The sequence below is a fragment of the Akebia trifoliata genome, chromosome 3 (genome assembly GCF_017979445.1).
Source record: "Akebia trifoliata isolate Shusen 1 chromosome 3, ASM1797944v1, whole genome shotgun sequence".
Lineage (NCBI taxonomy): Eukaryota > Viridiplantae > Streptophyta > Magnoliopsida > Ranunculales > Lardizabalaceae > Akebia > Akebia trifoliata.
In genome coordinates this window covers 50,231,747-50,248,203 of record NC_141377.1, presented here as the reverse complement: position 1 = coordinate 50,248,203, position 16,457 = coordinate 50,231,747, and the positions used below count along the sequence as shown (strand labels likewise).

At 34.9% G+C, this 16,457-nt stretch overlaps 2 protein-coding genes and 1 long non-coding RNA gene across 3 annotated transcripts; 2 read left to right on the top strand and 1 right to left on the bottom strand.

Moving 5' to 3' along the window:
- Positions 1-1,205: 1,205 nt before the first annotated feature.
- On the bottom strand, positions 1,206-5,595 carry LOC147407717 (MLO protein homolog 1-like). Its single transcript, XM_086436431.1, has 14 exons — positions 5,473-5,595; positions 5,304-5,361; positions 4,120-4,367; positions 3,730-3,846; positions 3,584-3,644; positions 3,386-3,471; positions 3,228-3,302; positions 2,852-2,940; positions 2,626-2,675; positions 2,497-2,537; positions 2,230-2,403; positions 2,003-2,038; positions 1,718-1,846; positions 1,206-1,623 (listed from the first exon to the last, which is right to left on the bottom strand). Exons 1-14 carry the CDS (start codon positions 5,593-5,595, stop codon positions 1,264-1,266), a joined length of 1,647 nt encoding a protein of 548 aa, XP_086292557.1. The 3' UTR covers positions 1,206-1,263.
- A 4,615-nt stretch (positions 5,596-10,210) lies between these two features.
- On the top strand, positions 10,211-14,622 carry LOC147407715 (inner membrane localized protein). The gene is made up of 5 exons (XM_086436429.1): positions 10,211-10,391; positions 11,264-11,396; positions 13,529-13,628; positions 14,035-14,121; positions 14,211-14,622. The coding sequence occupies exons 1-5, from the start codon at positions 10,331-10,333 to the stop codon at positions 14,349-14,351; spliced, it is 522 nt and encodes a 173-aa protein (XP_086292555.1). The 5' UTR covers positions 10,211-10,330; the 3' UTR covers positions 14,352-14,622.
- On the top strand, positions 10,398-11,159 carry LOC147407716 (uncharacterized). Its single transcript, XR_015176862.1, has 2 exons — positions 10,398-11,012; positions 11,101-11,159. It is a non-coding gene; the product is annotated as an uncharacterized LOC147407716 (long non-coding RNA).
- Positions 14,623-16,457: the final 1,835 nt, after the last annotated feature.

The window sequence follows — 16,457 nt, the reverse complement described above, 5'->3', positions numbered from 1 at the left end:
AAGCGTATTCTAGGGCCTTGAAGTTTTGCGCTTAGAGTAGATTCGGACTCATAATTCTCAAGCCTATAAAATACAGGTATGTCTGTATGTCCAGCCTTAACCAAAATGTTTATTACGTGAGCTTAGTTATACCTACTCTCTATGTGCATTCCCATTCGTGTCATCCATGTAGATTTCATGTTAAATGATCTAATCATACTTAACTAACTGCCCAAGATAATCCTTGTAATGATCTATTGCCCATAAGTACCCATGAAGCATGACTTTGAGCCCATTGATCCAAGTTTAGGTTCATCATTTGATTGACCTAGCTATAACGCCTAATTGAATTCGTGCATTTCTCCTCAAAAACCATAAAAGGTGTGCCATGTTGTCCTCAAGGTAGTTTAAAATCTGGAAGGTGATTGGTTGAGACAGTCAACACTTCAACTCATCCAAGATCCAAGATGATTTGTTCGATATTATGAAAATATTGGCCTAGTCAACTGGGTTTTGGGTTGTGTATGATGTTTTTTGTTTTTGAACCCAATTCTATGGTGTCATCACACGTAGACTTTACCAACTAAACTAGCTGGTACCAGCTAGTCATTTAAATGTTCCTTGGTGATAAAATAAAATTTAAGAATTATAAAACAGAACAATACTAATGAATTTGAAATTTTGTTCTTCATGGTTCTTTTGATTAAAAAAAATATATTAAATAATCGGTTCTTGTTGTGATTCCTCCATTCTTCTTCATGCATTTGGTATCAATTCTTGGTGCTGTTGAGGAACTCCATGATGAATATGCTCTTTTCGAACCGTTAAATTTCACAAATAAAACTGATTTTTTTTGCAGTGTTTGTCAATGGACAGGAAACAGAGTCCTAGGCATGGTTTAAAAAGTCAAATTTTGGGATTGGATCAGAGCTGCCTATTCAATCCCTCCCAAACTAGTTCAAATTGATTCGACTTCAATTGAAAAATATTCAATTGCCTGGACCTAGTGACATCTCGAGCATACCAGTGAAAGAGATGTATTGACTTTTATTTTTATCACCTTTGTGCTTAGTCGTTCTGAACCCACCTTTATGTCTAGCATTAAAACAATCAAAGTGAAACCCAAACACCTATGACAACTAATCAATCCCATAGTGGCTACCAAATTAATAGAACAAATCTGCACAGTAATGTTATACTTAAAATACCTATTTGCTATGCAAACATCATTTAATTTACTCCTATTATAAGATGCCATAAGAAACTAACAAGTCCAATTTCCTATTAAGGTTTAACAAAGGAAAAATCACCACTACGAACATCTCCATCTCCATTTGGATGATCTTGTCTTCTTGATTGATGGTCATGAGTAGAAAGCTCGGTCTCCGACAGATCTGTTTCCGATTGGTAATACCTCGGGGAACTAACAACACTTTCGATGTCTATTGGGTTGGATTTGTACTTGTGAAGTAAATGTATGGGTGATGAACCAACACTAGGAGTGTTCTCTCCACTCATGATTCCAGATGAAACATCACCCCCAGCTTTCCTTAATTTCTTTCTATCCATCGCTGCTTTCCGCCATTTTTTAATAGCTTTTGTTGTATGTTCTTCAAATATTGATTTCTTCATATGTGATCCCATCTGTGGATCATTTACAACACAAACATATATAGTAAATAATACTTATGCCATTACTATATGTAGTAAACATATTGTCTTAGAAGAATAAACTCACTTGTGTTACTAAGGCGTAGAGTGGAAATGTGATATAGCTACATAAGAACTGAAGGGCTACTCCAAGGATAACCCTTGTCAAAATGGCTGGCAAGTTTTCGTGAAGGCAATTTGAGAGCCCAAACTCATACTGCATTGAAATATTCTATTTGTTACAACGAAATCCATCCGTAGGACTAACAATGTTAATCATTAAGGAAATAATAAGATGCAGAGTTTAGAGATCCATAAAAGTTGATTTATTATGAAAATTATGATACAAATGATTAGGATTTTTTTAATTTACCCATGTCCATAAAAAGTATGACATCTGGAACGCGTTCTGCACATTCAAAAGCATCTTTCATTAGCTCAAAAAAATATAATTAAGAGGGTTTTTAACAAGCTATTTATAAAATAAGAGGTGTTTGGTAATGAATTTTAAGTTCTGCAACTTAATCTTTATAAGAAAACACCCATTAAAGGTATAATGCAAAGAATTTGACAAAATCGTAATAAGTTGAAGCAGTTTACCTGGAATAAGGTGAATTGTATCAAGAAGAGAATCCATTCGGGTCGATTAAACCAGAAGAGCTTGTTACTTGGCTCTACAACTGGAGCTCCTTTGACTACAGTGGTTCGATCTTGCATTTGATGAGCCATCTCCATTATAATGAGTTCGAGCTTCGTTCCAACTAGAAGAAGTATCTGTAAAAGCAGGAGGTCCATATATTTAAGCTCCATATCAAGTTTTATAATGTTTTTGTTCGAATGAAAAATGATTTAGTTGGCATGGCTTACTATGAGTGGTGCGAAAGAGATCCACGTCAGAGTGTACCATTCTGCACAATTGGATTAGAACCATGAAAGAGGAATCATGAATTGCTCACAAAAATTCCAACAAAAAAAAGAAGAAGAGAGATTTCTTACTGTAGACATTTAGAAGCAAAAAGATGACCGCGAAAATCCAGAGCGGAATACTGTTGATGAACATTCATTGTTAGCTATGTTTGGCAAAAGCAGGGTTCTAATAAGTCAACATGAAAGAAGAAAACCCCATTTTTTGTCATGTCAGGTTCTTGGCTCAGTTGACCCATTTCTACACACACACACACACACACACACACACAAAGAAAGAGAGGGGAGAGTGAGAGACCTGATACCCACAACTACTTTGAAATCATCTTCCATTGATCTCTTAATGTACTTATGGAAATCAAATTTGCTGTTGGGAGCCAAGTGAGCCTGCATTTTATATATGTTTTTTGAAGTCAAGCAATTTCTATGGTTATAATAAAGTTAAAAGGAAGCAAACTATACAATTTTGTCAAAACATGGACATGAATGATCCAGTTTTATAGTTTACAATCCAATTAGTCGTAAATAAAATTTTAACAATCAAAGTTGCTACGTGTCAACACATAGTCAACTAAAACCTGCCCCATAACGTGGTCACACCAATCAGTGTCAGATCTTGATCATGGCCATGCACGCGACATATGTGTATTAGACACAACGGAGATGAATCTTACATTGATAAATCCATGGCGCATTGTTAAATAGTCCACCTTTGTTACCGAACCAAAAAACTGCCTAAAGAAAGCAACCTGCCAATTTTGGGAGTGAAAAGTTTGAGAATTTTCTTAAATCACTCCATGGGATCAACAAAACAAATAAGAATGAATCTTACAATCCATCTTAGCCCTGGTGTTCTAGAGAATCCAGTGTGACGCCTCACGAAGGAAGTTTGATGAGTAAACCTAAATCTTGCAGGATCTAAAAGGGCAAAGATCGAACTCAGTTAGATCACTAGAACAACAACAACAACAAAATTGCATGATTTTGGTGAAATTTGTACTTTATTTTACAATCCAAATGAGAAAGATACCATTCGTGAATTGATATTCCAAGGAAGTAGTCTCCAATTCCCATGACTTCCATTTCTTCATCTGGTGACGACATCCAAACGATTTAGCACACAAAATATGGATTTGAGATAAGGGTATAGGTTAAAATGTTAGAAGGTTTGCTTACTTTTGCTTGTCCAAGAGCTATGGTGATGACACTGTAAAGAACGTGGAAAACAGCGAGGACAAAGATAAATATGTGTAATTGATGCACCCCTGACTGTGAAACCAATGGGACTTTGTTCTAACACGAACAATAAACAATCATAAGTTAGTGCTAGAAAAAGAAAAAGAACATATGAGATTATAATAATCAAATTGTAATATGGTTGCATATATGCAATTAAACTAAATGATAAGGACCCTAACGATCACCAATCTGCACACTTTCTAGGCGGCCATTTGGGTGGCATCTATATGATCCATTGGAGTGCACCATATGACTTAACCACTATATTCTGAGATGGGGCACTCAAACCCGAGTTTCTTAACTCGGAATACTCAAGGCATTACTTACATGTTGGGTGCAATAGTCCCCTCCAGTGGCGGCAGCTAATGATCGACGCCATACCATATCTTGGGCCAACCATAGTAATTTTCTTCTGTCATCTCCATCATCACCACCACCCTTTTTGCTATCTTCATCATAAGCTTCCTTTTTACATGGAAGCATGGTGTCTCCAACTTTAACAGGTACACATATCTTAGATATGGGTTTTGTACCAACAGTGAGTAGTAGTGATATGAAGCCTAGTAACATTAACTCTGCATATCAAAATAAAATGGAAAATTAAAAAATAAACAACATTTTTTTTTGATAAATAATAAATAACAAAATTTGGAAGATCAATTTTTCATTTATTCATTTATTCATTCATACATGGTTCATGAATATAGTTGCAAATGGGCCAGTCCATGATCTGGCCTGGGCCCACGGCTTGGAAACAGAAAGCTGATCCTCATAAAAATTAGTCAATTCTATTTAATTATTTTTTTAAAAGAAAAACACTATTTAGTTGCTTATTAACATAGCATTCATCGATAAATCATATCCTACCGGAGGTTCCAAAGCAATTTTGATCAAGGGTACTGGTGACCTTAGTCTACTCTAAAAGATTAATTAAACACCCTCATCTTCAAACTCTAGTGAAAGTCCCTTGATCATTCATTCTCTTCCCAAATCCATCATCTTCAAGTTTTAAGGTACAATTTTTTACCCTTATTTTCAACCTTAAGATTATATATATCCTTCAAATTAACTTCTAACATTCACAAGGTAGGATTTTACTGACAAAGTTGAAGATGGGGAATTGATCAAGAAGAGGTTGACTACCCAAGTGGTTGAAGACAAGGGTATTTAGGTCATTGTATAAAAGTCTTCCCAAGGACATTGAGGTCTAAGATATGCACCTTGACCTCGGTCTTCTCTTACAGAATAATGAAAGTGATCTTAGTGCCATCATCAAAGTGGTCGTCATCATCTTATTCACGAGGTCAAAGATGATTGATTTTAATTGGAAAGAAAAATCAAATATTTTTAGATCAATCATCAGCAAGACCATATAAGTTTTAAAATAATGGGTATCTCAAATATTGACCATTGAGGAGCCATGTGTCGTACAAAGGAGACAGTTGCATCAATTCTTTGAAGTGGGCTACTCGCTTCCAAGTTTTTACACAGATTGTAAATGGAATTAGTACCTGCTTTAATTTTCTCGAGAGCTTCACTCATGGCCTTCTTATTGCGTTTTTGGAACCACTGCAAATTGAGAAAAAATAATAATAATAATTTAGATGTAGAAAAGAAGATACATTATGTACCATTTATGAGACTAATAAATAAATATATAGTGTGGTGTGTATTAGTTACCTTTGCAAGAGAATGAATCCCATGTTCTATAATGACAGATATGATGACAAATACAGCACAAACAAGAGCCACAGCCCATGTTGGAGTCTCCTTCAAGGTTCTATCTCCTGCTGTAGGCGCCATCTTCAGTATCAAATCTCTAATAACATCAATCAAACACTCTACTCTTCAAGAATTAAAGAAATTGGGATTGAGATGATGAACAAAGCTTTCATGCAAAAAATGCTACTTAAAAAAGGCTAGATATTACGCGTTATTGGGACCATCACACGCCATTAAATTGTCACAAGTGTAGTGTTTGTATCTGCTCTAACAGAACAATAATGGGTCGGCTACGTAGAAACTATTCTCCTTTATTCTCAAACAATTTCAAGACAAAATTTTATTAAGTATTTGGCCGGCTGTAAGACCCATTGTTTGATATGTGTTTAAACCAGCTGAGTCAACCCCTCTTGAACCGATTTGAGATGTTTTTAGTATAAATTTATGGGTAAATTACTATTTCCTTGGAATACGGCGAAATTCTGATTCCATTTTTTTTTTTTAATCAGCAATCTTGCCAATAAATTAACAGCAATCGACTTAAAAATTACTTGTGATCCCGTTGATAATTTAACAACGAGATCGTTGATTATAAAAGTAACGATCTTACTGGAAAACATGTTTTGGGAATTAAAGTGAACAATGTACTAGAACCGAAATTTTATCTTAAGTTGTGCATGTTTACGTAAATTTCTCTAGATTTTACAAATAATTAAGTTTATTTTTCTGTTAATTACATGCTAGATTAGTAGATGTTATATATAATTACAAAATCTTATTTTTGGATCAAATATAAAATGGGTTTTATAATTATGATTCGGATGAATTAAACTAGGATTGACTAAGTATTCAAACTATGTTAGGAGCTAATAGAAAAAAAAATGAGGTCAAGGAGGGGTTGTACCAAACAAACAACTCGGGACAAATGAGAGAATCATTTAATTAAATTAAGGGTGATTTAGATATGAGCGTCCAATTTTGATCAATATTTGAGATATCTCCTATGTTTTCATAATGATGACATGCCCTCCTGACGCATGATGACCTAAAAGGCCTTGTCTTTAACCTATAGCTTAAACCCCTTGATTTTTCTAATAGAAAATCTGTTATTTTGAAGTCGTTAATTTTTAGGTAAACTATTTTGACTCATTCAATCCATCATATTCAACGTGTCCGATAAAAACCTTCTCCATAAAGTTTATATTATTCTAGTGATTTGAAAGTTGAAGGAGAGAGAATCTTAGGATTAAGGATTAAAGATTAGTTTACCCTAATAATTAGGCATCATCAAGTTGTTAACTTCTAGGGTGAGTTATTTTTAACCTATTAAACCACTTCTTCAATCCAACTTCAATAATGTCTTGCAGAAACCCTTAATTTTCCTATCCAAAAATCCATTCTTCCAATTCTCCAAAAAATTTCTCTTGTTCTTGAGGTTTAAAGGTTGAATTCTAAGGTTGAAAACAAGATTGAAGATGATAGCATTTAGATCATTTGAGGAGTCAAGTTAAGGGGCATGTTATAAATTTGAAAAAAAAAACAGGGGGTATCTCTAATAAATATTATTTTTTAACAAAATGTCGATATGGGCACTCCTTCAGGCCTACTGGCCCATGAAATGACGAAACATTCGCCGACTACTTGAAATAATACTAGGTTTTGAACCGTATATCCCATCAATTGTCTTTTATTAATGCCCATATAAAATTGCTTAAATCCAATGGCATAAGTTATTGTTGTGAGATGTCTAGTATTCTTATTAGGCTTGGACTCGAAGAGGCAAAGGTAGAACTCCCTTGTTGAAGTCTCCATGCAAAATAATTCAGATTGGTGATTCAAGCAGTTTGAGTTGAAAAAACTTAAATCCAAACATTCATGGATTCAGCATGCCACATCACCAATCTTATAATGGGATCTTGATGAATGGCATACTGTATGTCATCAAGAAAACTGATCTAACCACTGTGGGCCCATGTAGATGTTTAATATAATAGTACTGTGGCTATTACATCATAGTAACGTATATCAGCATTGCTCTCGCATGGGTGCTACTTACTTTATGTCTTCTTGTGACGAGATTGGTCACACATCGACAAAATCGGGGGATCTCTTGTCTTCATTACTAACTCTCATGGCGAACATTGTAAATGTTCTCTTATTGCCTTGACTTGATCCTTAATTTATTTCAAAAGTCTAGTTTGTGCATTTGGGTTTCGATAAGAATTTTGAAATTGGTCTCTATCTAAGGAGACCATAAGAATGTCCTACCCTTTAAGAATCGTGATAAGCTGACTACCCACGTTGCAAACTCAATTGGCTACCCTGACGTGACGAGTTTGGAATCATAGCTCTATGCTCCTCGATATACACAATTTCAATTCCCCATAAAAAATGACCCTTGAAGGACCGTGTATACCGAGGAGTACATATCAACGGTTTCCGAGCTTGTCACACTCAGGTAGTTGATTGAGTTTGCCACGTGGGGAATCAGATTATCACGGCTCACTCTTTAAATATATTGGAGGGAATTAGAAGTCGTTTTCAAAGGAATGTCAATTAGTTGAGGAAATGGTCATGGAAAAGTGAATTTCACGAAGAAAAAAAAAGCCCCTCGACCTCCTTTGATTTGTAACTTAGAAACTGTCAAAAAGAGAATTAGTTTGTAGTTTTGGGGACAGAGGTATGGATCATGAGATAATATCGTTAAGGGGTGGGGAAAATTAATTGCCGAGCTTGGAAATGAATTCCAAAAATATGCAATTATTCTTTTAAAAAGTGTTTTTTTCCACGGAAAAAAACATTTCTCTGTTCATTTTTCATGTGCTATCATACGGATCTCTAAAGATTTAACTTGCTTGTTGCTTCTAGCCCCTTAACCCTATAGAGTATGCCCATGCCTTGTTGTTGTGTCTATAAGAAATGTTGTACAAGTGGTTCAAAGGGCAAACTCTAGTCGTGTGTCTATGAGGAACGTTATATAAGTAGTTCAAATGCCATGTTCAGGTACACCATACTCAACTCTCTCAATGTTGTGGTTTATAAGTAGAAAAAATTTTGTTCACAATTTTTTTTGTCAGTGTGCTCATAGACTCTCTCCCTTGTATGCCGTGTCAAGCTTAATGAGGCCAATTTTGTAAATTGGGGATGCCATTCGACACATGCATACTCATGTCATTATTGTGAGACTCTAAGCAAAACTTTTTGGGAAAATGACTATTACAACCAAATTTTGGAAACACAAGAACCAATTGGTCTCCATTTTTAAAATATGGACCATTCAAGGTCTTGTTTTTCAAACTTGATCGATGAAAGGACTTTTTGTAACTTTCAATATATATAATTATTATCCAAAAATACTCGAAATACTCTTAATAAGTTAATCTATCCTTAAATATTCACTAAATTACTCAAAATATCATTCAAATGTTTATACGGTTCTCTTTCATCTCTCTCTTTAGCAACAGGTACTGTTGCCGAGATGTTCAATGATGTGAAGCATGCTCATGGAAAGAACATAAATACATTAAAGCCTAAGGACCCTTCTAGTAATGAAGCCAACATCTTGGATGGAATGATTTCTTAGCCCCCTTGTTCTCCATTACCAAAACTAGGTTTAAAGGGAGGTTAGACATAATCCAAGGTTGCAATACAAAGAGGTTTATTATCCAAAATGGTATCCCGTTTCTAGAGCAACCAACAGTATCTACGTGACATGTATTTATTGGAGAGCAAACACATTAGATTGCATTCAACTAAAAAATGGCTTGATTAGGAGCTCAATGTGTTTCAAACTCCAACTAAACACATGCCATGTAAATAGCGTACCTATTGTATAGAAATGGGATGACATATGGCACCCTGAGTCATAAAGAGAAGCTCGGACACTTTTGCCACATCAAAACAATGTAATGAAATCAGTTTAGAATAACTCTTTGGACTACTAGTTTAGGTATTTTAATTAAAAGAGTCTGGATCCTATGCACCCAGAGTGGAAAAATGAAAACCTCCTATCACACCTCAATATATGTCACGTGCACACGATTTGGATTCTAATTAGAAAAGGTATCTTCAATATTTTATTTATAATAATTGGACAGAAGTTTTAAAACGTCCTTTTGAAGAAAAATGTTTGAAAAATAAGGTATTGAATGGTCCATATTTTGTAAGTAGAGACTTGTTGGTCGTGTTTTAATAAATTTGATTTTAAAAGTCATTTTCAAAACAAAACAAAAAAAAAACATTCATAGAAATGCCAATGTGGATTTTTTTATCCCCAAAAATGTTATGCATATGAATAGAACATGGCCTTACTGGCATGATTTTTAAAATTGGTATTTCGTCTCATCTCGTTCAACTCCGATACCGAGTCGTCTCGAACGAGTTTTCCAATACGTTTGAGACGTCTCGTGAGACAAATCAATAAATTGCTTTGTGACTCACAAATTTCGATCAAAAAATGACTTTGTGAGTTGGTCTTGTTCAGTTCTGATATCGAGTTAACTCGGACAATACGTCTCGATCTCGGACGAGTTTAAAAACCATACTTACTGGCCGGTTTTAGGGATTCAATCAGGTCGGGCAAGGGTAGGCTTCTAATACCAAGGCCCAGGTCTGAACCGGTTGTATTCCCAATCTATCCGGTCCGGGATGGGTCGGACCGCCAGCCCACGGTTTATTTTTGACACCCCCTAGATTGAAGCATTGGTATCATCGACGATGAGAACATCTCTACTTCATTGATTCACATCTGATGACGCAGAACCCTCAGTCTCTCTTTCTCTCTAACTCTATTTGCTTTCTCCGAAATCCCTAAACGATGGCTGCTCTTGCGAATTCGTTAGTCTCTACTAGAAACCCTCAAATCCAATTATTATCTGGTAAATTTCCTCTTTTAAAAAAAAAAAAAAAATTTCATTTTTGTTGTTAGGTTCTATAATCTGCTTTGCGATCTGTTTTCTTGGTTCCGCTTTCGTATAATTTATGCTTATTCTTAGATTTGATTCCATCTTGTTTTGATCTATTTTCTAATTCAATCTACTCTAGTTTAGGTCGTTTTTTTTTTTTAAGATTCTATTATTTGAAAATCAAGTAATATGCGAATGAATCTCTCTCGAATTTATAGTTATAACAATTATAGACCCGTGATTCTTTTAGTTTCGGTTCCGATTTCAAGTTTATGGTGTTAATCTGTGAATGTGGTCTAGTTATTCATTAGTTTTGTTTAAAAAAATCAATTTTATGCATTATTAAGATGAAAGTTAGGAGCGGTGCTGTGGAAATTTCACCGGATGATTAGAGTTTTGGATCGAAAATGGTTTCTTGATTGCGTCCATGGTCAAAATTGTCAGAGAGGTAAAAAATATTATGTACTTAATTAAGATTGTACATGGATAATGGTTATCCAACTGTATATGTAGTGTTTTATGATGAATTCGAGTGATAAAGGCTCGATCTGTTTGGCAGAAGTTCTTGAACTGTGTCCCAAGCAATTCAACCATGTAAGTGAGTTCCAGTAATTACTGATTAGTATTTCGATTTTAGAGCTCTGTCGTTCGTTACTCGTAACTAAAATCCTTCTCTGCTTAGAATTATCGGATTTTGGAGCACTTATTCATGAATGGATAGCTAACTTAATTTGTATGCACCTCCAAAGCATTTATGACTGTTTGTGAGTAGCTCTATTTGTAGTCATGAATTTTCATTGTAGGTCCATTAGCTTGTCTAATCATTTCTAAATTTTTCTCGCAAGGTTTCTCTGTGAAGCCAATAGACCGATGTCTTGTGAACATTGGCTGCGGTAACTTGTCTCTCAGTCCTATTCGCCAAAGGAAAGCGAAACTTCCAACTTATAAGAGATCACTGGCAGTTCAAGCTGAGTATAGGTATTATTTTACTAATTACTTAGTAATTCTTCTAATTTTCCAGTCTTTGTTTGATTTTTTTTCACTTAAGTGCTCAGTCAGAGGATATATTTGAGTTTATGTCTGATGTACTTGCAATGTATATATATATATATATGTAGGGATATGCACTTGCAAGTTTAACATTGGTAGGCACTCAATTCAGTTCTATGCCACCTTTGCTTCTTGATATTTTGATTTTCATGAATTTAGAACCTCATATTAGGGCTTTCTGTACAAATTCAGTGATCCTTTACCACCTTTGCTTCTTAACATTGATAGGCACTCAATTCAGTTCTATGCCACCTTTGCTTCTTGATATTTTGGTTTTCATGAATTTAAAACTTCATATTAGGGCTTTCTGTACAATTAAGTGATCACGTGATGGTTTCATTTCATTGTTCATAAACTTCGTTCTTGTACTCATTTAAAGATTGTCATCTCCTATTGCTTATTATATTAATCATACATTGGAAATTATCCATACGTGATTAATGTATGCTATTTTTAGCCTTAGGAGTGAAATAGTCTTTTAGACTTAGAGAAAACATATGACATGTGTAAGATAAAATAATTGGGAAAGAAAGGATTCCTGAATAGATACGAGGACATGTATGCAGGACTAGACTCATGTAAGGGGCAAATAGAAAGGAAACAAATGAGTTCCCAATTAAATAAAGTGTCACTTAGCTAAGTGGTAAGATGTGTGGAGAGTTGTTCCCACATCCTAGGTTCTAACCCTCTTGAACACATACTTCTTATGCTAACCACTAACCATATTACCTGTCACTAACCACTAATCAAGCATTTACCTATAAATAAATAAAAAATAGTTGGTTTGCATCAAGGATCAATTTTGAATCTGTATTTGTTTGCTCTAGTTATAGATGAAGGATTTACTTACATTGAAGAGTATGTACCTAGGTGAATGTTATTTGTTGATGATGTAGTATTAGTTGATGAGACTAGAGAGAGAAAAAAAAATCATGGAGGGAGGTGTTGGAGTTCAAATGCTTTAGAGAAAGTAAAACCAAGACCTAATATGTGGGGTGTACATCTAGTATTAACACCTAGGTGGAGGAATGTCCAGCAAAAATTGTTGGTCTAGAAATACCTCCGAAGCGACGACTTCCATTTTCTTGGGTCTATTACACAAGGTTGAAGATGTTGTCTATAGATTGAGAGTTGGATGGTTAAAGTGGAGGTGTGCTTCTAGAGTGTTATGTGACGGATACAAAACAATCAAATTAAAAGAATTTTTTAATAAAGACGGCAATAAGAGCAGCTATGCTTCAAGGAGCTGAATATTGGGTGGTCAAGATTCAAGATGCATCATGTTAATAAATTGAGCACAGTTGAGAAGAAGATGTTGAGATGGATAAATGGAAAAACTCTGAAAAATAAAATTAGAAATGAACACATTTAAGAAAATGTTAAGAGTAGTTCTATTAGGTGATAAAATAAGAGAAAGTCAACAGTAATCGAAGGTTCTAAAAGAGCGAAAGGAAGATCTAAAAGGACATGGATGGAGATAATGAAGGCAGATACGAGCACTAATTTCAATAATGGAAAACATGTCTCTGAACATAGTGGAATGGAGGAATAGGATTTGTTTAGCTGATCAAAATCTTTGGGATAAGGCTTTGAGGAAAGCGTGAAACAGTCTTTTCACCCTGTTTGAAGACTTGCGAATGAATTCTATTTCTTTGGCAGAGTTATAGGTTAGAACTGTTTAGTATGTTATACATTTTCAGAACTGTCTTCAAAATTGTGTCACCTTTTCTTTTTCTGTCCTGTTTTTTCCCCAAATTTGTTGGACTTCTTTAAGAGAAAAACTTCTTAGTTTTAGTTAATTTTGGCATTTCTTTATTGTTTCAATACCATTTGCAGATCACTTATTGTACATATCAAGATCCATTTAACATTTCTTCTGTTGCCTCGATTTTCATATAGTCACTTATTACCTGTTTGTTGTTATAGAGCGTATACATTATTGGTTGTATAAATGCTAATATATTTCAATGCTCAATGTAACATCCACTAGCTCATCTTTCTCTCATATGGATATTATGCTGTGTTTTTTCAATTAGAATTGCTTTTTTGTGCAAGTACAGTGGGGATGCTGGAAGATCTAATAGTGCAAGTATCTTTGTCGGTGGCTTTATATTGGGAGGAATCGTAGTTGGAACACTAGGTTGTGTATATGCTCCTCAAGTAAGCACCATTTGTCCATTTTTGGTATCTGTTATAAATAGGCTTGCTGCATTGTTTTATGGATCTGTGGTAGGTAAAACTACGCAAAGAGGGTTTTATGTCCTTTTAGTATTATTCAGAGAAAGTTATTGAAAAACAATATTTAGTTGTACTTCACAATAAAATATTAAACATATCTTTCTAGTTGAAATAGATGATAGTAATATTTTACATTACCGTTAGACTATGGAATTAAAACTTAAAATTTTATTCTATGGATTTGAACTAGAAATTTGGAAATATGTGGTAGTGACCCTAATTCTTTTATTGATCATGACAATTATTTTATGTATTATGTTATTTATTTAAAAATTCACGGATGTGAGGCTTACTCCTTACATCTTGAGGCATTGGCTGGACCTGACAGATCAGCAAGGCACTAACTGGAACTGACAGAAAAGATTTGATGAGGAAGCTTCCAAAATTTATATATGATGAAGAAAAAGCTTTGGAGGTGAGAAGCTACTCTTAAGATTTATCACTAGTTTCAAACAAATTTATTTATAATTGCACTCACAACATGGATGATGTGATTAACAACAGAAGACGCGGAAGATTCTGGCGGAGAAGATTGAACAGCTGAACTCAGCCATTGATGATGTTTCTTCCCAACTCCGTGCAGAAGATCCTCCAAATGGTGCGGCATCAACCCCTGCCTCTGATGAGATTGAAGCTGCCATATGAAAAGGTTCCCACTTGGCTAATATGATATGGTTGGTTCTCCTTTGCCACCAAATTATGAAATAATTGTTTGAAGTTCTGGTAACTGTTTTCAGTATTTTGCAGTTCCTTGTATGGATTTTGGTATACATGTCCTTGATGTTGTCACAGAGAGATTTGATGGCATGAAATACTTTCCTCCTGAAAACCAATTTGATACAATGTGATATCCCAACTTTAGTGGTTGCCTTAATTGGAAGGCTTTTTCTTTATTAATGTGATATATTTTCCTTTAGCTGCTATTATATTTGATAAGGTGTAGATGATGATGATGATGATAGTTTAATTGAACATGGAATCTCTTGCATGGTGAACCTCAGTGGGAATGCCTGGCAATTGTATCGATTACATGATCATGCTGTTAATATATGAATGTATCCGGATACCAAAACCTGGCAATTGTAACAATTACGTGTGATCTTTAGTGCAAATTAACCCTTAACGGCAGCTCTCCTCTTATCCATCTGAAAAACTGCCAGAAAATCTGATCAACTTGAGCAGACAAACTCTACCTGGCTTGCCGTGGTTGAGCTCGGTTTGGATTAACCCGACCTCAACCCAATCCTTTACAAGTTGAATTCTTTGGTAAAAGGTTTCCATGATGATGATTCTTTTAAAATTAATAATTATGGCATAATCAATTCTTGAAGAAATGGGTTTTTTTTGTTTTTTGGTTCTTCAGTAACTCAGTGCTGGCAGGAATCGAAATAATGTCTATGGTGGTATCATCACTGATAGACTTTACCGGCTAAGCTTGTTGGCACCTGCTTGAAGAGGTGTTATTTCTCCTTTTCAACACAATTTCTCATCAATATATTTCTTGAAAGGACAAAGGTGGTGAGTGCATACGAGTTTGGCTGAGAAAAAAGAGTGGATGGGGACTGAAAGAACATTCTTTAAGCTCCCATCCAACTCTGGTTGTGGTTGTGGTGGGCAGAGTGAGAATGAGAAAAATTACCCATCTTCAACATCGTTTCTACTAAGATCATTTGGATGCCAACATTTAGATCGAAATAACAATCATGCAACACCACCGTTGGACAGTACAATTTTCTCTTTAATTTGAGTGACCCCAAGATTGTACCTCATATCTTAGTTACATTTACACTTTCACGTCACGATGTGCGATATGAAGGACAATCTTGAGGTTACTTCAGCATTATGCTCCTACAAATAAGGGTATCCCTTCAAGACATCTAAGAAAGTTGGAGAAAAAAAAATATTTGAAGAAATAATTGTACTAACAAAGTTGAGGCTGAGGTCAGAACTCCAAATGAGACCATTTTGATATATGAACCTAACGTAATATAAAGAATATTAATGTCTTGAGACAATTTTTCAAATATATATGAGGCCTCTTTTTTAGGAGTCCCACAGCGGAGATCTTAAGATTTCTATTTTACTTTTTCCAACATGGGAGACCAATTGAGAGTTGGTTTTTTTTTCATGGGAGCAGGGGAGGCTTCTCTCAATTATGACCTTAAGCAATCGTCTAAGTCGCCTTAAGGTAAAATTGAAATGAGTGTCAGATATTAAAATATGAATCGAAAACCTTAGGTGAGATCCTATGATTGTTGGGTCACATGGGCTTACATGTATGCCATGTGTCTGACTTGAATGAGGCATTATATTTAAAGTCATGATGAATGCACGAGATTTTGATAAGTGACTGACATGGCAAGGGCATATAACCATAGATCTTTTTCATTGGAATACACAAGAAAAAGATGTGCGATTCTATGTCCTTGCCATGTCAGCCGCGTATCCAAACCGCATGCATGCATCATTATTCTTCTAATATTTAACACTTGACTAGGTCAAATGGAAGATTTTATTAAAAATATGAGAAAGGGTATTACTGTAAATGTACAATAATAATAATATAGGGAAATGAAGAGGGGTAAGAAGTGTGTGGTTCTTCAGACCCTTTAACTTGCAACCGCTAAAAACATCTTATCTCTTTATCTTGTGTGTTCTCACCACAAACGGTCACACAATACATCACTTCCAACCATATTTATTTTTATAAATAAATTAATATTAGAATAAATCAAACCATATATGTATATC

What these genes read in the sequence shown, in the direction of transcription:
- LOC147407717 (XM_086436431.1), bottom strand. Translation starts at nt 5,595, where the DNA reads ATGGCGCCTACAGCAGGAGATAGAACCTTGAAGGAGACTCCAACATGG. An exon ending in TCTCGAGAAAATTAAAGCAG is followed by an intron (nt 4,368 to 5,303) that starts GTACTAATTCCA and finishes TTTGATATGCAG; the next exon opens with AGTTAATGTTACTAGGCTTC. An exon ending in GGAATATCAATTCACGAATG is followed by an intron (nt 3,472 to 3,583) that starts GTATCTTTCTCA and finishes TTGCCCTTTTAG; the next exon opens with ATCCTGCAAGATTTAGGTTT.
- LOC147407715 (XM_086436429.1), top strand. Translation starts at nt 10,331, where the DNA reads ATGGCTGCTCTTGCGAATTCGTTAGTCTCTACTAGAAACCCTCAAATC. An exon ending in GTTGTGTATATGCTCCTCAA is followed by an intron (nt 13,629 to 14,034) that starts GTAAGCACCATT and finishes TGGACCTGACAG; the next exon opens with ATCAGCAAGGCACTAACTGG. An exon ending in ATGAAGAAAAAGCTTTGGAG is followed by an intron (nt 14,122 to 14,210) that starts GTGAGAAGCTAC and finishes GATTAACAACAG; the next exon opens with AAGACGCGGAAGATTCTGGC.